At 36.1% G+C, this 24,054-nt stretch overlaps 1 protein-coding gene across 1 annotated transcript; it reads right to left on the bottom strand.

Annotated features, from left to right (window-relative positions):
* LOC115964066 (DNA-binding protein RHL1) lies at positions 1–23,243 on the bottom strand. Its single transcript, XM_031083364.1, has 12 exons — positions 22,780–23,243; positions 22,581–22,691; positions 22,363–22,449; positions 22,076–22,281; positions 20,815–20,930; positions 20,326–20,543; positions 18,926–18,965; positions 18,794–18,843; positions 18,592–18,640; positions 8,625–8,659; positions 699–740; positions 1–403 (listed from the first exon to the last, which is right to left on the bottom strand). The coding sequence occupies exons 1-12, from the start codon at positions 23,074–23,076 to the stop codon at positions 368–370; spliced, it is 1,287 nt and encodes a 428-aa protein (XP_030939224.1). The 5' UTR covers positions 23,077–23,243; the 3' UTR covers positions 1–367.
* Positions 23,244–24,054: the final 811 nt, after the last annotated feature.

Here is a 24,054-nt window from a genome sequence, read left to right as displayed (position 1 = left end):
AAAAGAAAGGGCGCATACATAATTCTAGTGCATGGAGAAGTTGGGAGAGATAATTCAGCATTCAAAATAGAACAGTTGTAATTCACGACCTGAGCAATTTACCTATAAAGAGGAATCAGACAGCAACTTTTCCTCCACACCAGACGCCAACTCATGAAGGAAATTTTTGTTTCTTTGTTATATTTCAGTAACAAAAATCAACTTTAACTCCCCCAAAACAAAGGGTTAAGGCTGTGGCAGTATAACCAGGTTTCAAAGATCACTTACAAGCCTGTGAGCTCCTAGAGCACTATGATTCCACTGGGAATTAATATACATCATTTGGTTGAAAACTATATTGGTGTTTCCTAACAATGACATTAGAATCTTAGGCGGTCCAATCTTCATCACTTCCCTCAGCATCCTAAACAAGATAATAATGAATGAAATTAGCAAGATCAGCAAACTATATAAATTCACACATTCTTCAAAAGACTAGTTGTAACACTGTTGCAGCGTCAATGGCTATCACAGTAACAGTTCAAGTTCAGTGCCAAAAATCAGTTATCACAACCTGGCTTCAAACAACAATACATCAGCAATGACTGAAATTTGATATATAGTTGTTTACCATTGACATTGAGACCAAATGTTTGCAAATGCAATAAGATATATATATATATATATATATATATATATATATTTCATTCGAAAATCACCTGTGAAGAGCTTGAGAATTGTTCAATTTCATCATCTTTAATCTGCAAGGTTCATGAATTCAAAGGTTAGCAAAGAAGCAAATCACTTGATTGAATCCCCCCCCAAAAAAAAAAAAAAGGATCTAAGAAAACCCATATCTTAAGCTCTTATAATAGAAAAGTCTGACCCTTGAAAGCTCTCTATTGCACTCACCACAAATGCACATAACGCATAAAAGACACTGCTTCCAAGCAGCACTGGGTCTCCACCGTGGTTTTAAAATCAGTATGGTCAAAGAATTGGAATAGAGAGTGGTTCTCGGTTTTATGGTCGGACCGGGGTTGGACCGATAGTCGAACTGATGAAAGTATATATATATATAGACAGCCAAACTCAAGCCCACTAGAAAAAGTATTTTAGTTATTCTTTTATTTTGCAAATAACAAAAGTCACCGGTGAGTAGCAATATCATTGCCCACTTGATATTTCTTTCCCACCACATATCCTACCTTTACACGTCGATACTCCACCCACCACATACTTTGAAATCTTACATCCACAGCTTGGTTAATTAAAAGGTCTGTACTTCTAGTTTCTTCTTTCACTTTTTTCTAATTTTTCATCTCTTTGCCTTCAATACTCTCTCTCTCTCTTTCTCGTCAATATATGTGCATCAGTGCATGTGCAAGTCTGCAAGAGCAGCAAGCAAAGCTCTTAAACTGAAGCGGACATATTGTACCTGCATCTCTTTGGTTTGGGCTTCCTCAGTTCTTCCTCAATTGAGTCAACTCATAAATAGTAAATCTGATGTTTTTTGTGTCAATGTGAGCATCCTAGGCTTCACAGCTCTAGACTAGACAACATCTTCAAAGTCAAAATCTCTCTTCTTCTTAAATCTGAAATAAAATTTCTATCTTTTTTATTTTTTTGTCAAAAACACAGTGGCTGAAGTGTTAATGAACAAAGCAGCTTAAAACCGGTTTAACCGTACCGGTTTCCAGTCAAACTGGCGGTTTTCCGGTTTTCCTTTTTTTTTCCTTTAATTTCTGGTTTTTAACAATAACTGGACTGGATTAAGGTCCAGTTTCCGGCTGAATTGGTCGAACCGGCCGGTCCGGTTTGGTTTTTAAAACCATGGTCTCCATTACTAAGTGCCCCACATCAAGAATCCAAAAAGTACATTTTCGACTTGAGCATAATCAAGACAAGCCAGACAAAGCAAACATCAAGATCAAAGCTGGCAGGCAACCAAACCACACAAAAGGAGGATGATCAATTGACGCAAGGGCTATGAAACAAACTGAGCCGAGTACTAAAATTTTAGAATTGTTCATTTAATCTTATTTCATGAGCAGAGCTCAAGCCTATCAACAAACTAGATTACATGTTCAAACTTGATTCATTTTCTTATTGAGCAAGCTCGAGTATTCACGAGATACTTGATTAACTTATTATTTTTCCATATAAGTAATCATCATGACTAAAATTTTTTACATCGTCACCAATTTAGACTAAAACTTAATAACTAATTTAATATTGAAATTATATTATTTGAGTTGATTAGATAGAATGATTTAGATTTATGAACTTATAAGATTACCTTGTATTCACAATGATTAAATATAATTTTTATTATGAAATGAACTATTTGATAAATCGCTAGTTCTCCCAAAAGTTTAAACTAATAGGAAATTGTGAATTTAATCATTAACTATAATTCTAACACTTTCCCTCACATGAGGATCCAAATTTCTCAATAAATGGGACCCAACACATGTGATTTTTAATATTTTATATGAGAGGTAGAGTAGAGACAGGAATCGAGTTCAAGATCTCCTACTTTGTTACCATAATAAATTACCATTTCTCCCATAAGCTTAAACTATTAGGAAATTATGAATTTACTTATTTAACTATAATTCTAACACTTTATACTATTAATAAATTACAAATAATATTTTAATATCTTATGAACTTATATATACACTTATACAATCAAATATCAAGTTTACATAAGTATTGTTGCTAGTGGTATTTACATGTTCGGGGTAATTCTGTAAAAATATACTAAATCTATTAGTATAAATACTAAAAGTCCGTTTGGGAACAACTTATTTAGTTGAAATTAAAAACTTTTTGCTGAAAGTACTAAAATTAAAAGGTAGTTGAAATTATACAATGAAACCCATGAATAATACCAAAAAAGTGTAATGGGACCCATGAATAATAGCAAAAATAAACTAAATAGTAAAAAAAGCTAGTTTTTTAAGCTAATACCAAACGCAACCTAAGTATGTGTTAGGTTAAATTAATTAACCCTAAACACAATTCTCGTCACTAACATGGTATGAGAGCACACAAACACCCATTGCCACTACCACTAACACTAGCGTCGACGTTCCTCATTGCTAGCAGTATAGTAATAGCAATCCCTGACTCCAACAACTGCAGTCACTCCCAAAAGAAAAAGGTCCCCTTCAAGACTTCAACGAGGCTTCTGTTGCCATTAAGAGAGTACCACCACTCGTTTGTACCCATCGTGACTCCAATGAGGTTCTTATAGTCATTCCAAGACCAAACAGTGCCGTCATGACCCAGTTAAGTTACTAAGTCAAAGACCAAACAGTGCTGTCACAACCCAGTTAAGTTACCAAGTCCGACTGGCCTGTATCTCAGTATTTTGCTAGCTTTGTGTTTGGAGTTTTGTGATTGGACAGTATTAGTGACTAGTTGGTGGTTTGTGTGTGGGACAGTAATGCTGGTGGTTTATTCCATTGCTTGGTGCTATGAAGTCCAAAGATGGTAATCCAAACCTAAATTTTTGTTCTCCTGATATGCTTTCCATTAGAGTCTGCCTACGGACATGCCTAAACCTACACCCAATTTCACAACATACTCGGATGTGAACTTATGATTGGATTTCACTACTTACACATGGGACCACTATTGCTAAAACAAAAATTTAAGTGCCCCAATCACAAGGTGACACTAAAGTGTATTGTGGGTTTGGGTGTGTACTTGGATGTGTCTCTAGACTTACCCTTTGAATCTCTGCCTCTTTTGTAATATGCAAGTAATATGTCCTTCACTCCTCCATAGAGAATTCAAATGATTTTGATTCAATATAAAAAAAAAAAATAATAATAATAATAAAATAAAAAAAATAAAAAAAAAAACAAAAAAAAAAACAGATTCAACATTTCATTAGAAAACCTGAAAGTAGGATGCAAACTGAAAACTAAGAAAAACTGAAAAAGACTGAGAAAATCTATGGCTAATTCGAGGTAGCCAGGCCTCATTTATGACTAATTCAAGGTAGCCAGGCCTCAAAAAGAGAAAATTTTCATGGTCTCAAAGTTCACCTAATGGTCCAATAAAACAACAAACTGCAAATTATTAATGTATAAGCAGAAACAATAGTACAGGGAAAAAATAATTTTATAGTATATGTAAAGAACTCAATCTTTACCTAGGAAGCACCTGCATGGATACAGGAGCCAGTGCGGGTGTGAATGCAATGCGGCAACACAGTAATTTTCGAAAAAGTTGGACACGGGTGCAGTGGGGATATGTTTATTAATTAATTATATACATGTGTGTGTGTATATATAAATGTAATTTCAAAGCTTACAGAATTTGTTTTATAACAAATATATTATTCGTTTTAAAGTAATTGTTAAAAATTATTTTAAACCCATATATGTGTGTGTCTATTGTCTATCTAAATAATGAAAAAAGAATTGTAAAAGAATATAATTACTTAGCTTGATAGGGTTTTAATTCATAAAGGACCAATTTGAAAAGAAGCACATGTGGTTGGTGGAGAAGATAAATGCAAAATAAAGATAAACATACACACAGGACACACCCACGGACAAAACAGGTGAAAAGGGCAAGAGGAAAATCCTTAAGAGAAACAGATCTGGCCTAAGGAAGAAGAAGAAGAAGAGGGAGGAGATTGCGTGAAAGGAAGAAGATGGAGGAGATCGCCTAAGAAGAAGAAGACAAGGAAGGAGATCGGTGTGAGAAGAAGAAGAAGAAGAGGAGGAAGGAGGAGATCGATCGGCGTGATAGTACTGAGAGGTTCAGGTTTTCATCTTTTTCTTCTTTTTTTCTCTGAGACCGTATCCCACCATGTCCCGAACATATCCGGGCTTTGTCCCGACCGTATTGGATTAAAAAAAAAAAAAAAACGTGTGGACGTGCGTGCAGCCGCATCCTACATCGCATACGAGTCTGACACAAGTACGAATACCATTTAGCCGCACCTGTGCAACCTAGATCTTTACCAATCCATCTCCTCTGATGTTAAAACGAAGAAGAAACAAAGAGATTGTATGCACGTCAATCACCCTCCCTAGCTTACCTATAGCCTTTGATCTTGTGAAATCACAAATTTGGGTTGTAAAGACATCCCTTTGAGTGAATCTTTTGGTAGACTTAAGCCCCGCTATCTGATTCTAGTACTATTGCATTACCCTCTAGTGATAAATATGCCTTTTTCACCTCTATGAGCGGTAGAGGTTGTTGTGGCATCTATGGAGATCAAGATAATGGAGGTTGTGAGAAAAGGGGAGGAGGTCATGGTAAAGGACATGGTCCTCATAAATGTACATATTTTCATGGTGAGAATCATATGGTAGACATTTGTTGGGATCTTCATTGGAAACCTATTGCACATCAAATTAGTTTCCAGAAAGAGGAGAATGTTCACAACCCTTTTCAACCAAGGGAGTCAATTGTGCACAAAGGCCATTTCGGTTTGGTCAAGGGAACGATTTGTTTTGGTACATGTCATTAGTAGTGTACCGTTTCAAGATTACCACTACATATGTGTGCGTTTATAAACATATAATTCAAAATCCAAATTTTATGAGCTCAAATATTAACCAAAGTACATTAACCCAATGTTTTTTTTTTTGGATAAGTTACATTAACCCAATGTATTAGCTTAAATATCATGTTTTATAACATTTTCTTTATAATGATATTTTTAATTGTTTTTTATTGTATTGGCCAAAACATCAATAGTAGCTAAAACACTCAAAAAATCTCTACTACAACCCATTCAACCCACAATTTTATTTGGTACTTTTTAGAGGAGTACTGGCACCGGTTTAGTGGCTAGTACAATACTAATCGCCGGTACAACCAATACCAATACGGTATTGGCTACCTTGATTTCAACTGGCAAAGTGGTGTCCATTCCTAAGGAAGAGTATCATCACCTTGTGTCTCTACGATCTCAGTCTACTACATCCTCTTCTACTATTGCTCACTCTCAAACACATCCTCCCATTGTCACTCAAGATCCCTAGGTCATATATTCCAGAGCAACTGATCATATGACTAGTAATCCAGGTTTGCTCTCTGATCTAAAGACACCTTCTAATCTTACCCCTACTCTTTCCTTGTCTTCAATGCTATATGATATGTTCCTTGGCTTCCACTTAGTCTAGTGTCTATTAGCAAACTTACCAAAGCTCTTAATTGTGTTGCAATATTCTTACCTCATATTGCACTTTTGAAGATCTCAAAAAGGGAGGGAAGTTTGGTGGCAGACATGAGTCTAACAATCTTTACTATCGAGATTTTCATGATTCACCTCATTTAGTGTCCCTTCAATCATCAATCTCGCCTTTTTAGCATCATTGACATCTTGGCCGTCCCACTCTTTAGAGTTTGAACTTGTTGGTCTCATCATGTCGTTAAATTCAGTCCATACAATGTGAAGCATGTCAATTAAGTAAGCACCATCGGTGCCTTTTGTGTCTAGACGTGAGAGTCGAGTCAGCAATCCTTTTCACCTAGTTTATTCAGATATTTGGGATCCCATAGAAGTCCCTTCATATTTGGGTTTAGGTATTTTTTCATGTTTGTTGACGATTTCTCTCAAGTCACTTACCTTTACCTTATGAAGGAAAGGTTAGAATTGTATTAAATTTTTATATCATTTTATATGTAAATATAGACTCAATTTTGATGCTTTCATTTGTGTTTTTAGATTTAATAATGCTTGTGAATATTTTCATATTGCTTCAACTCAATTCCTTGATGACCATTAGCCTTCTTGTACCCATACCCAACAACAAAATGGTGTGGCGGAACATAAATTGAGACATTTGTTGGAAGTCAAAAGAGCACTCTTATTTCGTTAGTATTCTTAAAGCCGATAGAAGTGATGCTATTCTGACAGCCTGTTATCTTATCAAAACATCAAACTCTGAATTTCCAAAACAAAATCCTAGATCATGAATAACTCTGAATTCAACCAAGCTCTACTAAGTAAATGGCTATGGAGGTATGGTATGGAGACAAGTCACCTTTGGCGGCAGGTTATTGAGATCAAGTATGGGAGGGAGGGTGGTGTACAAAAGAAGTAACAGCTACTTATGATGTTAGTCTTTGGAGAACCATAAGACAATGCTGGCCTGCTTTCTTTAAATCCATCATCCTCAAAGTTGGCAATGGTAATAGAATTAAATTTTGGCATCATTTGTGGTGTGGGGATTGTACTCTTCGGGAGGCATTTCCGGAACTCTACTACTTTAGTTGTAACAAGGATTCCTATCTTGCGGATGTCATGTCCTTTCCTAACCAGAGACTTCACTGGGATCTTCGATTCTATAGAGAGCCCCAAGATTGGGAGATGGAACAATTTGATATTTTTTGGAACCTTATTCATTCTATGACTTTTACTGGTGAGGGGCATGACAAACTTTGTTGGAAGTCAACAAAGAATAAGGGCTTTAAGGTAGTGAATACTACTTATCCCTCTTTTCGAGTCCTGACACTTTTTTTCCTTGAAAACTTGTGTGGCGCTCAAAGATCCCTCCTAGAGTTGCTTTCTTTTTCTTGGATTGTCGCCTTAGGCAAGATTTTGACCCTTGATAGATTATGGAATAAGGGTGTCCCTGTCATGGATTGGTGTTATATATGTAAAAAACGTGGGGAATCGGTAAACCATCTTCTTCTTCATTGTCCCTTTGCTTTCGAGCTATGGTCTATGGTTTGGGTCCTTTTTGGTGTGATCTGGGTTATGCCTCAGAGTGTGGCAAATATATTCGCATCTTGGCAGGGCCCGTTTGGTAGACATCGCAAAATAGACTTGTGGAGGGCCATCCCACATTGTGTATTATGGTGTCCTTGGCGTGAAAGGAACATTAGATGCTTCGAGGGAATGGAACGGTCAATTGTTGAGATTAAATCTCTCCTCCTCCACTCTTTGTTTGATCAGTGTTCTGTTTTTTGTTCTTTTTCATGTTCTAATCTTTTTGTTATGCTTGATCATTGTAGTTTACGATCTTGATGTACTCCTATCCATGTACACTCCCAGTGTACCTAGGTCTTTTTTATTGATGATATTTCGTTATTTATAACCAAAAAAAAAAAAAAAAAAACCCCAAAAAAGCATAACAAACCCTTATTCAAAAAAGGGAAGAAAAAATAAACCATCAATTAAAATGCATTTGGATTCAGATTCACTAAACCATTTGGGATAAGTGCATCTAAAAAGTATTGGATTGACACTATGTCTTGCACTTCTAGGGGAGATACATCTCAACCATGGGGGGAAGTTGTAGGAGGTGCTGAAGAAGGGGATGAGGGAAAGAAGAGGGGTTAGGGGAGTGAGAGAGACTTTTGTTATATATATATATATTTTGGGTGGGGGGGGGGGGGTTTGCTGAAGAAGGGTGAGGGAGATGTCATTAGGGAATTTTCATATAAAGGCTTAAAATGACATAACACAGTAAGATAGACGGTTTTGAACTTGGGACAAGTAATTAGGAAGCCAGCGCCTTCACCACTAAGCTACAACCCTCATTTGTATATGACTCAACTAAATATGTGACTGGAACCAACTTCCACCCTCCTAATTTAATAAGATAGTAACAAGACAGGAATACGCAAAGCATAAATTTGAACCAAAACTAAAAAAATAATACCTCAACTTCCTTTCTCTTTCCCGTGATACTTCCTCCTGCAAATTTAGAAACACCAATTCATTAGCTTGCCAAAGTTGACATATATAAAACACCAATTCATTAGCTTGCCAAAGTTGACATATATACACATCTGGTAATGACACAACTCATGCATAGGAAATTTCGAAATGAAGCATTGATAAACATATATAGAAATGTAATTTTCTGAAAGACCACAGAATCTGTAGGAGAGAGGCCTGACAATGTTTATTGTATAATCCTGGCTCTAACACCATCCACAACTATAACCAGAACTGCAAATAATGATCTGGTCATCCTGCTTTATTTTGAAAAAAATGACACCTTATATTCCTACATGCAAAAAACTAAGTACACCCAGAAATCCATGAAAACAGATGAGATCACAAATATAGGAAAGTTAAATAATGTCCACTTAGACTGAAAACTAAGCGTTAATACAAAAAGATAACCATCCCCATCTTCATCACAACACCAAAGAAGTCACAAACCATTAACCAACTTGAAGAGAGGCTAAGCAGCCAGCTCGGAAACAGTCTCAATTCCATCAAGACACAACCACTTAAAATTTCACAGATGATGCTAATAAAATCAAAGTTGCTTATGTTGGACCTGCTGAAACTTATCCATGCACACGACCAGTAGAAGTCAACCACAACTTTGTCAAGTCTAAAACTAAATTGCATATCCATGTCTGTGTGATGATTAATGAATGCATTCTCATGAAGTCTACTCCTTATGTCCCATATTATTGGGCTTGGATCTAGTTAACTACGCTCGAGGGCCTCTGAATCCCATTTTGCACCAAGGTCCATTGACTCAAATGAAAGAAGCCCAAATCTGTTCACACCAAGAAATTGACCCAGACCTGTCGCAATCTCAGGGAAGAGCCACCCCAAGGTGGTAACAGCAAGCATCCAAAGGTCATCATGGGTGGGCACCTAAGGCAAACAGATATTTCGGGAGCCTCATTGAAACAGCAAGGCAAGGAAGCTCTAGTTATATACGGTCATCGAAATTGTCATATATGGATAGTTGTTCTATTGTGAACCAAGATATTTTACTGAATATAAAAGATAGTTGATTTGAGATGACCAATCTCCTGAACTTGAGAGAGGAAATAGACATTTTTTGTTAATTTTCTGCTTAATTCTCATTAATGCATTTAACGTACATAAATAGCCAAGATGAGATAACCTCATCAACAAATCCTAAAACAAAAGAACTAATACTACCCTAAAACATAGAGATCAATTTGAATACAAATAAATAACAATACTAATCTATCTAGGAAGCCTTATTCTATCACTATACTAAATTGAAATAATTTATCTAGCACCCAGGTGATAACATGTTTCCCATTGTTTGATGTGGTGTTTTTGGAGGGAAAGAAAAAGTAAATGCTTTGAAGATAATGAGAGAACTATGCCAGATCTCAAGTTATTCTTTTTTAGAACCTTAATGGACTGGTTGTCAGCATTGAGAAACCATTCTTTCTTTTCTATTCTTGATTTACTTGATTTATTGCACACCCCTATATACTCCATGTGTACTTGGGTGTCTCTTTCTTTGATATCAATAAATCTTTATTACTTATAAAAAAAAAATTAAAAAAAAAAAAACAGAGCTCTAGAACAGCAATGTATGGCCCTATTGCATAAAATTAGAAAAAGGCTAAGCTGCCAGCTGGGAAACAGTCTTATAAGTTAGACCTCCTGGAGAGAGTCCTGTTCCTGGCTTCACCTCTTCTCCTACTGGGTTTTGCTTTGCAGTTGCCAAGCAGAGCTCATTCCGGTTCTCAAAAGAAACAAAGTGGGTAGAGGGGGCTTACAGTCCAGTATGTTGTGAACCTTTGTGCTGCCTTGATCCCAAGTGTGCTCAGAGAGTGGGGGCCATTCAGGTAGGGGGTATTGAGGATGATTCCAAATGGGTGGAGAAAACATCGCATGGATTCAGTAAATTTGTGGGTTTTCCTATTGAAGGCCTTGAACAGCAATGTATGGCCCTATTGCATAAAATTGGAAATGGTAGGAAAAACCATGTACGGGAAGCTGGCTTGCATAAAGCGGCCAACACAGGTTCCAAGGGAAATTAGGAAGTTAAAAAATTTGGTCTCACTTGAGAGCTATGATTGGAAACAGACATCCAGCAGTTGAGGATTGGACATTGAAGTGGGGCAAGGCAACTAGAGTTTAACTCATGAAGCTGCAAATTTTATTGTAGAATGTTAGGGGTTTGAATAACAACACCCCCACCCCACCCCCCCCCCCCCCCACCACCAAAAAAAAAAAAAAAAAAAAAAAAAACAGTTGTTCTGAACTTGTTAAGAGAATAGAGGTGTGATGTGGGTTGTTTACAGAAGACCAAATTAGATAAAATGGACTCACAAATAGTTAGCAGCTTGTGTTTTATAGAATGGGTGGCACTCAATTCTATTCATCTGTGAAGCATGTACACGCCAAAATGGGCAACAAGTTGGTGTCAGACATGAGAACGGCACCCATATACTCTATCCAATTGAATGAGCTCTGACCACATCCCCCGGCATGCCAAAAAAAAAATAAATAAATAAAATAAGCTTTGTAATAGATTTTAACTTGGAAACCCCTACTTGTACCAGTAAGCCAAGTCACCTTATCCTCTTCTCTTGGAGTAGTATGGACGGCGTATCCTATCTCTAGAAACTGGACCATGGACTCCCAACTCCCAATCATGCAAAGATCAAAGAAAACAACATTCCAAAAAAAAAACTCTAGCAATCACACTAGAATTGAATGCTGGAGTCATTCCCTGCCTTGAACTGAATAACACTCAAAAACTTGGTCCATGCATTACTGATATAATCCAAAGACTCACCCCATGCAATCATATAGCAACAACCACCATCACCCCATTACATTTCATATTTATAACCTAAAATCTCTTTGATGCAGGACAACCAAAAATTTGCAACAATAAAATTGAAAGACTGAAAAATAAAGGGATAGGAACCTAAGAGTCAGCACCAAGGGAGGAAAACTACAAGCAGTCAACACGTAGTATCAGTTGGAGTCAGCACCAGACAAAGAAACTCAAAACAACTTTTTTTCATTCGTCAAAATCATCTCCAAAAGGATTACAATAGTTTGCTCATATAGGAAACTAAACCCTAAGCCATAGGCTTTTAATAAAAATACCCTAGACTTTAAATAAAAATTCGAATTAACCTAATAAACTACTAGGACCTACTAATAAAAATACAATTGATGTCCAAAAATATTAAAAAAAAATACTAAATTATAATAAAATCCTCCATGTGCATCCCGCATAACTCTCTTCATAGGCTATCCTACTCCTCTATATACCACTATAGCCACTTCCCCAATAATGCTTGGCCAAAGACCACCAAATTCTTAATCCCCAAACTACCTAATGAAATAGGATTACAAATCAGTCATTTTCACCATGTGAAGTTTCTGCTCCTCCCCCATACCTCCCCAAAGAAAACCTTGTTGAAGTTTTTCCACTATGTTTGCCACACCATTTGGCAAAGGAAACAAAGATAGATAATAGGTCAGAAGGCTAGACAATGTTATCCACTATCTTGGATCAACAATCTCAGATTGTAATCAACTAGGATTGTAGTGACTGTAGTAACTTTGCGCATAATTAATCTTGAAAATTAGTAAAACGAAAGAAAGAAAAAAAAAAAATCCCTTTATGAGTATGAAGACCTCAACAAAGAAGACCAGCTAATGACTGTCATCACTTAGGCAGTTGCATCAGGTAATGCAATTAAGTAGGAAATATTGGCATTAAAAACTATATTTCAATCCTGCAAATTTCGTGGTTGGCTGGTTATTTTTTGCACTGCTCATCTAATGGTGAGACCCATTTCTTAGGGAAACAATGGATTATTATATTGTTGACGCAGGACAACCAGAACAAAACTAAACAACGGAAAAATAAATAGATATAACCTAGGAGTCAGCACCTAGGCCTTACTTGGAGTTAGCACCAAGCGGGAAAATCACTAGGAGTCAGCAGCTAGGGTAGACCTAGAGTCAACACTAGACTAAAGAAATACCAAACGGCTATTTTTTTTCATTCATCAAAATATCATCTATCTCCTCAAGGAGTACAATAGGTGGCTTATAAAAAATTGCTAAACCCTAGTTTAATTGGCTAGGAAACCCTAATTACCTTATTACAAAAATAACCTTGCTTCCAAATTAAAATACTAATAGCCTAATAAATTACTGGGACCTAAAATATAAAAATACAATTGACTAGCAAACATCAATAATATTAAGTGTGTGTTTGGCTCTAGCTTAAAAAGCTAGCTTATTTTACTATTCAGCTTATTTTTGCTACTATTTATAGGCTCCATTGCACTTTTTGATACTATTTATAGGTCCCACTATACTATTTCAGATAACTTTTACCTTTATTTACAGTACTTTCAGTAAAAAAAATTTCAGTTTCAGCAAAATAAACGGATTCCAAACAAACTCTAAATAATAATTTTCTTACGTCTCTTGCATAATTCTTCTCTGGTTGGAGAAAACTCGACCTCGAGTTCTAAAGCATTAAAGGATTAGGATGTTGACAAGTAACACTTGCTTCGAGTCTAGAATCACCTTAGGGAGCACAAAGAACAGAAAAATCTTGAATTCCACCATGTCAAACTCTTTTGGAATAACAAAATCAATGTATGGAATCAACACAATCTTATCTTGAACCATTGCAAGCACTCAGTTATCCACTTTCTCCACTTTAGCAAACTGTTTGTCTTCATACACCATAGAAGGCTGATCAAAAGCAGATTCATTAGCTTCCAATATCACATCATGTGCACACTCTAACATAATACTCTCTTTAGAAACTATCTCTACACCTTGCTGCTCTTCAATAGATTCGTTTCCTTACACGCATGTTAAAGTAACACTTGTCGAGGCATGTACATCCTTGTCAACATTAGGCTTTGGTGTTACTTGAGGTTTCTCCACTACCAAGATATCATCATCAATGTTGTCTTCTATGGGAGCAACAATAATTTCATTGTGATCAATTATCCTTGGTTTCCTAATTGAATCGGTTTGAGTTTTCATTTGCTTCATCTGAGCAATCATGTCTTGAACACCTCTCATGAGCTTTTCAAATAATTCCTTTAATTACTTGGTAGATTGTTCAAAAGTGCACTGCAGACATGAAATGGGATGAGGATTCATCATATTTGCTTCAACTTGAAAAGTACCACACTGACATTGGGGTAGATACTTAGCTCGAAATTATGGTGACAAATACTCATCACAAAGTTTTTCTTTCATATCTTCTCACACACTAATGGCAAGTTCATACTCTATATAGCGGAAATATTCAAGATCCTCCCAAAACATTTGTGCTCCACCTCTTAACTTCGACTTTGCATACCTAACCTTTATGTTATTTGCAAAATTTGCTTGCTTAAAGAATTGCTCCATCCCATTCATCCAGTTGACAAAATCCCATGGATTAGTTTTACAACCATCAAAATAAGGTGCTTCTAATATTTCCATAGCTCACTGGGCAAAAAGATTTTGCCTCCTTAACTTGCTAAGTATGGCCCACTAAAGAAGGGATCGTCATGGCATTAACCAAATAAAGCTTCACTGTTTGAACACCAAAATAAAAACCTTTGTATCAACGTGGATTGGGCTGACTTTGTGGTTGTAATTTATTTTTTATTTTTTATTTATTTTTCTTTGTTTTTTGGTTATTGGGTTTAGTAGTTTGAGTGGGTTGGGAAAATTGGGTCTAATTAAGGTTTTTTTTTTTTTAAAAAAAAAAAAAAAAAAAAACTGGGTTGGGACAGTAAATGCTGAGGCAAAAAGATGAGCTATCTTTGGGTCGGGTCAGATGTGTTTAATAACGTTAATCAAATCAGGTAGGCCATGTAAATGGCTAAAGAAGGGGAATAGGAGAATTTATACAGGCTAGTGGGTTACCTCATGAGATTGGATAGATGGAGGTTTAGCGACGTGCAACGTTAAGGCTTCTAATGGTGTGGTTGTAGTGGCTAGCTATTCTGGCAACGGGTAGGTGGTGCTTCAACTGGGGACAGATGGGGTTTGTTGGTTATCAGGTCAAAGGGCTTGGGTTGATGGGTAACCTTCTGGTGGCTTGATATGTGTGGGTATTGATAGATGGTTTTCTGATGTTGGTTTGGCAGAGATGTGGCGAAGGGATTTTGAAGGTGGTGTGGTGGCTAGATTTCGGGTAAGGGAAAAATATACAGGTGAATTTATTTATTTATTTATTTTTCAGTTATGGATTGACTACATTGATGCTTCAAATAGATCAATGTTTGCTTTGATACCAAAACTGACAGGACAACCAGAATAAAACTAAACAACGAAAAAATAATTGGATATGAACTAGAATTCAACAGGGAAACTACTAGAACTAGAACTGAAGTCTATTAATTTTGATGTGTATGAAAGTTGCATTTTGGGGAAGTAGAAAATAGTGAGTTTCTTGAAAACTGGCAGGACACCGAAGGCTAGAAATTAGAGTTAGTACACACTGATGTGTGGGAGCCTTCTCCAATTGCATCCCTTGGAGGTTCAAGGTATTATATCACTTTTATTGATGACTCAAGCAAAAGGTATGAGTTTATTTTCTGAAAAATATATCTAATGTATTTGAAACTTTTAAGAAGTGGAAGACCATGGTTAAGACAGAAATAGATTTGAAGATAAAATGTTTAAAGTCAGACAATAGAGGAGAGTACATAGATGGAGAGTTCAAGGAGTATTGTGCTACACATGGAATTAGGATGGAGAAGACTAATCCTGGGACACCACAACAAAATGGTATGACCAAGCGCATGAAGTATGAACAGAGCTCTCAATGAGTATGCTAAGAGTATGAGATTGAATGTTGTATTACCAAAAACTTTCTGGATTGATGCTGTTAATATTGCAGTTTACTTGATGAACAGAGGACCATAAATTCCCATGGAGTTTAGAATTCCTAAAGAGGTTTGGAGCAGTAAAGAGGTAAAGTTGTCCCATTTAAAAGTTTTTGGTTGTCTCTTATGTTCATATTGGTTCTGATGCACATAGTAAACTTGATGCAAAATCTAAAATATGATTTTTTATTGGCTATGGTGATGAGAACTTTGGCTACTGGTTTGGGATGAACAGAATCGGAAAATCATCCGAAGAATGTGATATTTAATCAACAGATTATATATAAGAACAAATCAACTATAGTGTCAGATGTTACAGGGATAGATGAAAAGAAATTTATGTTTGTCAACTTAGATGAACTGGTTGAGAATACTATCCAGAAAAGGGGTGAAGAAATCAATAAAAATATAAATTCACAGATAGATCAGAATACACCTATAGTTGAAGTCCGTAGATATTCTAGAATCACTAGACCTCCATATCATTATTCACCTACTCTAAATTATATCATGTTGACTGATGGTGGTGAGCCAGAGTGTTATGATAAATCCTTACAAGATGAAAATTCAAGTAGGAGAGAGTTAGCCATGAAGAATGAGCTGGATTCTTTGTTAGGAAATCAGACATGGAAACTGACTAAACTGACAGCAAGAAAGAAGTCTTTGCATAATAAGTGGTTATATAAATAAAGAATAAGCATGATGGAAGCAAGCGCTACAAGGCCAAATTAGTTGTCAAAGGTTTTTAACAAAAGAAAGGTATTGACTACTCAAAAATATTTTCTCCAATTGTGAAGACGCTAACAATTAGACTGGTACTAGGAATGGTGGCTATAGAGAATCTACATCTTGAGCAGTTAGATGTGAACTGAAGACAGCATTCCTTCACGATGATTTGGAGGAAGACATTTACATGTGTCAACCACAAGGATTCACTGTTCAGGGATAGGAGGGTCTAGTTTGCAAACCGAAAAAGAGTTTGTATGGATCAAAACAAGCTCCAAGAAAATGGTAAAAGAAATTTGACATTTTTATGTGTAGAACTAGGTTCAAGAGATGTGAAGCTAATCATTGTTGCTATGTTAAGTTCTTTGAAAACTCTTATATCATTTTACTACAATTTGTGGATGCTTATTGCAGAGCACTGAGGAGATTAATAATCTGAAAAAGCACTGAAGCAGTTGTCAAAACAATTTGCAATGAAAGATTTGTGAGTTGCAAAACAAATCATTGGTATGAGAATCACTAGAGACAAGGCTAGTGGTACGTTGAAGCTTTCATAGACAGAGTATGTGAAGAAGGTTTTTTAGCAAGTTTAACACAAATAAAGCTAAACTAGTGATCACACCCTTGGGTAGTCATTTTAGACTAAGTAAAGAACAGTTACTAAAGACAAAGGAGGAAAGGGACCATAGGAATAAGGTACCCTATGTCTCAGCTATTGGTAGTCTAATGTATGTTATGGTGTGTACAAGACTAGACATTGCATATGTAATGGAATTTGTGACTAGATACATGAGTAGGCTAGGAAAACAGCATTGGGAGGCAGTCAAGTGAATTTTGAGGTATCTATGAGGTTCATTAGATACATATCTTTGCTTCACATGTGCAAGTTTGAAACTACAAGGTTTGTAGATGCTAATTTAACAGGTGATATTGACAACAGAAAGAGTACTATTGGGTTTGTATTTACTCTAGGTGGTACAACTATATCTTGGGCTTCAAATCTACAAAAGATTGTTGTTATGTCTACTACAGAAGTTGAGTATGTTGCAGCGACTGAAGCTGCAAAGGAGATGATTTGGCTATATAGCTTCTTGGATGAATTGGGTAAGAAGTAGATGATGGGCATTCTACATCGTGATAGTTAGAGTGCAATTTTTCTTGCCAAAAATTTGGCTTTTCATTCGAAGTCGAAGCATATACAGATGAGATATCACTTTATCCGTTATCTTGTTGAAAATGAATTGTTGATACTTAAGAAGATTTGTGGATCTAAGAATCAAGTAGATATGTTGACTTAGGGTGTCACCGTTGAGAAGCTGAAGTTGCACACAACTTCAGTTGGTCTTCTAGCTCGAGGACAAGAGGATGAGTTGCAGTGATGAGGGATTGTGTTTGGAGGTATGTAGTTGATGTTGGTGATTGAACTAGTCTCCAAGTTGGAGATTTGTTGGGCTTTGTGGAGCTAGTTGTGTTTGATTTGGATTATGACCCAATATAAAAGTGTTACAGTTTTTTAATGAGAATTTTTCCTGGGAAACACGGATATGACAAAATTGCTAACGTATTAGATGGATACATATCCGTAACGGACATAAACATGTCAAGTACACACTCAGGAAGAAAAAAACATTTTTTAATTCAATTCTTCTATTTTGATGTTGAATGTTGTTTATTTGAGCTCTTTTTTATGGGTGTCTAGTTTATTTGAACTCTTTTGTTCGTACTTTAAAAAATATTTTATTGTCTTTAAATTAATTTTATATATATTTTCAAACATTTCATTGTTGTTACATAGTTTTTAAATCCTAAATAAACATAACTTATTCCAAATATAAAATATATATATATCTAAAAATAAATATTAATTAATTAATTGTCTTTTCCTCGACACATTGTATCTTAGTTTTTCAAGAAATGTCGTGTCACCATACTACGCATCATGTCGTACTACATATCGCATTTGTATCCATGCTACATAGATTTTTTTTAGGCTTAGTTGGAAAAATTTTTGGCCCATGTTTAGCCGATTGTGAATCATGTGTGCCAGAGTGAAATACCGTTGTTTTGAGATTAAGGTTAGGTGAGTTGTTTTGAGAGAAAAAACTATATTGCCGCATCTTGTATTTTTCCCTAAAAATAGTGAAATCACTGCAACTCCGTGGAAGTAAGCAAATTGTCAAACCACGTAAATATTGTCTTGTGTGATTATTTTTTCTTTGACACATATTTTCTCAATTTTTGCATCTCACAGATCCAAAAATTTCGTGTATATTCCCTACAAGAGAAACTTACCAATATCTTTTTCCTTGATAACTTTTTCCTTTTTCCTAGGTCCTTCATCCTGCAAGAACAAGATTTTTATGCCATGTCAGCTTGCACACTAACATAAATCCCACAACAGTCCCACATAAAGTAGTCATTACTAGGAAGAGAGATTGCTATACTTGAAATTCAAGAGAGAGGGGACGGGGGGAATTAAAGGCAAAACCTCTACCTCATTATTCTTCCTTTTTGAATTAGGATGCTGCAACTTCTGGCCGGAAACTGGAGACATCAATAGTTCTTGTTCTGAATTTTCTAATCCCAATAGTCCCATTATAAAAAAGAAATAGAGAAAATTAAAAACCTTTTGGAGATGGAGATTTCCTTGGATTTCTTGGTGCTTTCTGAAAATGGAAAAGCTTTATAAGAAAACTGTAATTCTGAATACCAGTTAGCTATAATTTACTTGGCAGCATAGTTTGAATCATATTTCTCCAATAAGACATTATGTATAAATCTGAGAAAGTAATAATAACATGCAGGATTATAGTCAAAGTTGACATGCATTTAGCACCATTCCCTCCCTCCCTCCCTTACTAGATTAATAAGCTACAATGCATCTAGTAGGCCTTGACCAAGATGCATTCTTCTTTGCTTTAAAGAGATGCCTAGATTGAAGATTAATTTGGCCGCCAAATTAATGTCTTACTGGAATTCTAGGATGCAAAGTGTGTCACCTTCCAGTGAAACATATAGGGTTACCTCTAGGAGCTCGCTTCAAATCAAAACCTATTTGGGATGACCTATTTAGGATGGCATCTTAGAAAGAATGTAAAACTCAAGGCCTTGCAGGGTAACACAGGTAATTCTTTTCCCTGGTTGAATTTGAGGTACAAAGGTGCCACGAAAAAAGTTTGTGTTCTTTGCTTCGACAGCAGCATTAAGGAAAATTCTAACGGTGTACAATATTCAAAAATGAAGTCTTCTAATTATTTATTGGTATTGCAGGTGTAAGAGGAGTGGGTAATCAATTGAGCACTTGTTGCTTCATTGTCCAGTGGCTACTGATATTTGGTCTTCTATATTTGTTTTGTGTGGGATATCTTGGGAGATGCTTAGGATTGTGATTGAGATGCTGAAGTGTTTGCAAGAAAGATTTCACCTACAGAGTCTCAAAGATTTAGAGGGCTGACCCTCTTTGCATCATGTGGACAATATGGCAAGAGAGATTTTAAAGGCGAGAATAAAATAATATAGAGAATTGGAAGTAGAAAAGAGAAAAGAATACAAGAGTTACGTGGTTTGTCCTAATGGCCTACGTCCACGGGGGAAAGCCCTTAGTGGATACATATTTTCTATATAAAGCTCATTGTTACATTGAACCCTAAGCAGGGTATATATATAAGAGCTAGGGTCAGCCCTACACGGGCTTACAATATATTGGGCCTCTTGGGCCATTACATGAACATCAACCCAATATCTTTGACACTCCTCCTCAAGCTAGAGCATATAGTTATATAGGTCCAGCTTGAACATATACTCTCTAATGGAGCATATAGTCATGGGTACTGGCATAGCATTCAATGCATGCACATGATAGTCAAATTGATAGTGGACCCTTCAGAAATGCAAAGGTGCAGTGAGGAATTGGAAAAACCAGCATCTCAACAAAGTTTTTTTTATTCTACCAGAATGAAAAGAATAAAAAGGAAAAGGAAAAAAGCATGCACTCTCAATTACCAAATTAAAGTCATAAGATCTTACCTCCTCTACTTTCTTAAACAGTGTGGATATAGTAGCCTGAACAAGTGAACCATGATTACTGCCAGACCCTTCCTTAGATGTAGTTGCTGTAGTGGCATTACGAGACAGTCTCTTCGACTTAGACACTGACATGGCATTATTCTGTTCAGGAAATTGACCCCTTTCTACAGCATCCTTATTGTCAATGTCAAGGTTTACAGAGCAGAGATTTTCAGTCTGTACTTGCAAATTAAGGGAATCAACATATTGCCCGTGAAAGGAAAGTTTGGCTCAGCTTATATCCTAAAATGGAATGTAAAGCTTTTTAAAGTATCAACCTTTTTGACGTAGAGGTGTACTTTAACAGAATAAATAAAATAAGTTCATGAAAATGCTAAGAAGAATAAGGTTCTAATGTTCCAGACTTCCAGTTTGGCTGGCATGCAGAGATGTTTAAAAAAGAAGTGCCTTCACAAACATTTACTAATGAAGATGATATAGTCAGGATATTTCCACTAGTATATTTTGTGATTGAAGAATCAACTTCCTCAACTTTTTTTCCTTCCCCTTCTGATACATCAGCATCACTCTTGACAGATTCATCCCCAGAAGAAGCATCTGCAAAACTGAACAATAAAAAAGCTATAGATAAATGGGAAATTGTAATTTTTAAAGGAAATGATTAACTTAACTAGATAGAACATCAAAGCTTAATCAATGAAAATTTTCAAACAATTGGCTCAAAAGCATCGAAAGAAGGATCTCATATTTCAGTTTTGGTAGTTTCCATATGGTCAACAAGCCTTATCATGGAGCTGTAATGAGCCTAGCTGAGCCAAGCTGAGCTGAAATAAAGGAGTTCAAACTTGGTTTGTATTTACTTTGCTACTGAGCTCAAACCAAACTTGAGCTGAAGACCAAGCTCAATATTTATGTTCTAGCACGGTTTGTTAATTTCCCAAAGAAGCTCTATTAAATTATTAAGTAAATTAACACCATTTTTTTAAGAAACTTATGTTTCTAGCTTTCTGGTGCACATTAGCCACCAAAATTTATACTTAAATTTTATTAACTAATTCATTTACACTTTAATACAACAACGAAGCTTCAAATTTGAGCTCAAGCTTAGTTCATTTAGTTAAATACGACCTAGCACAGATTACCACTTTGTCTGAGACAAGATTCTAAGTGGAGATGTCACTACACCATTTGTGAAGTCTGAAGACCAACCTGCCAATATCTTTACCAAGGCATTATGTAGTGTTTAGGGTCTATATGTTTCAAGTTGGTCTTATATGACACATATGCTCCCGCTTGAGGGGGAGTGTTAAAATAAATAGAATGATGATATTATGGGTTGTATAGGTGGTATTCTACTAGAAGGGTTTAGAAGATTCCAGTGACAATGTGTCCCTACCATCTGTCTCCTTTAAGAATATTCCTTGTCCTATTGTAACCACATTCCTGTATAAGAAATGAATAATAAAAGGGCTGGGAACTAAGAATTTCTAGCACCTCCTTCATGTGCAATATACATCATCTATTAATATTATATACAACAATAGTCTAATATCTAAGACTACCCCTACCCCTTCTAATCGTTTTACTATTCGAGCAAGCGAAGGGACAACATAATCAACATTCAACATCTTTTGGCAATAAAAGAATTATATTGCAGCTATTCACATCTTTGTGAGGATTAAAAATGAATATCAATTATATTTAACAAAAAGAAGATATATAAGGCAATATAAGATGGCAAGGCTAGTACTTGAATGATTTCCCAGCGGTTCTCTGTGAATGTCGAACTGGTGTTGCTTTGATCAAATCCTTTAAATTTTTTTCAGAGTCAGATAAATCAACTTCAAGCTCTTCAGATATAGGAGACTGTGGTTCTACATATGTCATTCCGGCAGGCTTATTAATCAAAGATGTGGAACCTGCTCCACCTTTGAAGTCACATTCAACGAGTTGTCCCTGAAAAAATGGAGATTTGAGATGTGTATCATCAAAGAAAATATAAACTCACATCACACAAAAATTCAAAGAGAACCAAACCTCATTAAAATCATTAGGAAAATCGAGGCAAGCTTCTTCGGGGTTCTCATCTTCTGTCCCAATCCACCATGCTTCAGAAAATACAATCTGTGGTGTAGTATCAAAGTAATTGGTGAGACAAAAAGGGAAAAAGGGTGGTTTGAATCAGATAAATTACCCATTATCTCTAAAAAGCTAAATTAAGCGAGTGAGAGAGTGTTTAGAAAGAAAAGACTAACCATATTATCGAAGTAGTCGTCACAGGTGACACTCTTGCCACCTCTAGGGAATTGTAACGTCAGATATCTGTTGTTGGGATATAAAATAGTCCCAAACAATTTCAATCGGCCCTGAAAGTAACAATTGGCTGGCTGATTGTAAAAAATAAAATTGGGAATTGGGAATTGGGAATGAATATCAAAATAAAAAATAAAAAACCTTGGGGAAATGGAGGTAGAGAATGGGGTTTTTGGTGGCCAAATCCTTGAGCTCACCGATCTTGCCTCCTTGAGCAGGAAGAGGGGCGAGTAGTCCTGGGAAGGAGAAGAGGAATCTGTTCTTCCGCTGAGACTTCTTGAGAATGTCCTTGCCATGGTGTTTCATTACGACATTCGAAGGCGTCAACGCCGCTTCCGCTTTCGCTCGACTATCTGACACTATGATGTCCTTCGCCAATGCCACTCTCTTCAGCCTCTTCCGCTCTGAAAAACCATTTTCACCTTCTTCCTTCGCCATTCGATTCGATGATTTCTTTCTTTTTGCAACGGAATCTTAACCTGATGATTAACTCAATCTCCAAATCTAGAGTCAGTTAACACTTGACCAAATGTGGAAATATTCTAAGATGTGGATTTTTTTTTTTTTTTTTTTTTGCATTTAGCTTCATTTTTATAATATTTTAGTTAGTTGTGTAGTTAACAAAACTATTCAGCAATGGAAACTTAACCTGATGATTGATTCAATCTCCAAATCTAGAGTCGGTTAACAATTGACCAAACGTGGAAATATTCAATGATGAGGATTTTTTTTTTGCATTTAGCTTCATTTTTATAATATTTTAGTTAGTTGTTTAGTTAACAAAACAATTCAGCAAAGCAAGTATTTTCATACACTTTTTTATTCACATGTATTTCAAAAAAATACAAACAACATTATCAAACGGCCTTCTAGCATCTCGAGTTTCTAAAACTCGAGTTCCAATATAAAAATCGAGTTTTAAAAACTTGAGTTGCAAGTAGTGACAGCTGATGTGGAAAAAAAATCCACGTGAAACTCGAGTTTTTAAGACTCGAATTCCACTGTTTATTTTCCCAATGTCTGTGTTGTTTCTTCTTCCCCTATTCTTCTTTCCTTCAGCCCGTGATTCTTCTTCGTCGGATCTGCATTCTCCAAAGAGGTTTTCAGATCTGGTACTTCTACTTCTTCTTCCCCTTCATTTCTTCATTCCTGGTTCTTCATCTTCATCGTCATCTTTGTTCCACTTCTTCTCTAGAGACTCTAGTTCCATGTGGCAAAAACATCTTCATGTCAACAATCAGAACTTGAGTTTTTGAGGCTCATTTTTTCCTTCGAACTTGAGCCTCATAGGCTCGAGATGTTATTCTCCTCATTTCTTTTCAAATCTTGCTAACTAATTACATAGTGTGACAAACTCATGCTATTCTGCAAATTGCCTCCCTATGATGAGCGATTGAAATATTTACATCAAGTGAA

Source organism: Quercus lobata, chromosome 10, assembly GCF_001633185.2.
Source record: "Quercus lobata isolate SW786 chromosome 10, ValleyOak3.0 Primary Assembly, whole genome shotgun sequence".
In the NCBI taxonomy this organism is placed as follows: domain Eukaryota; kingdom Viridiplantae; phylum Streptophyta; class Magnoliopsida; order Fagales; family Fagaceae; genus Quercus; species Quercus lobata.
Note: the sequence above shows the minus strand (reverse complement) of the source record. Positions and strands in the feature narration are given on the sequence as shown.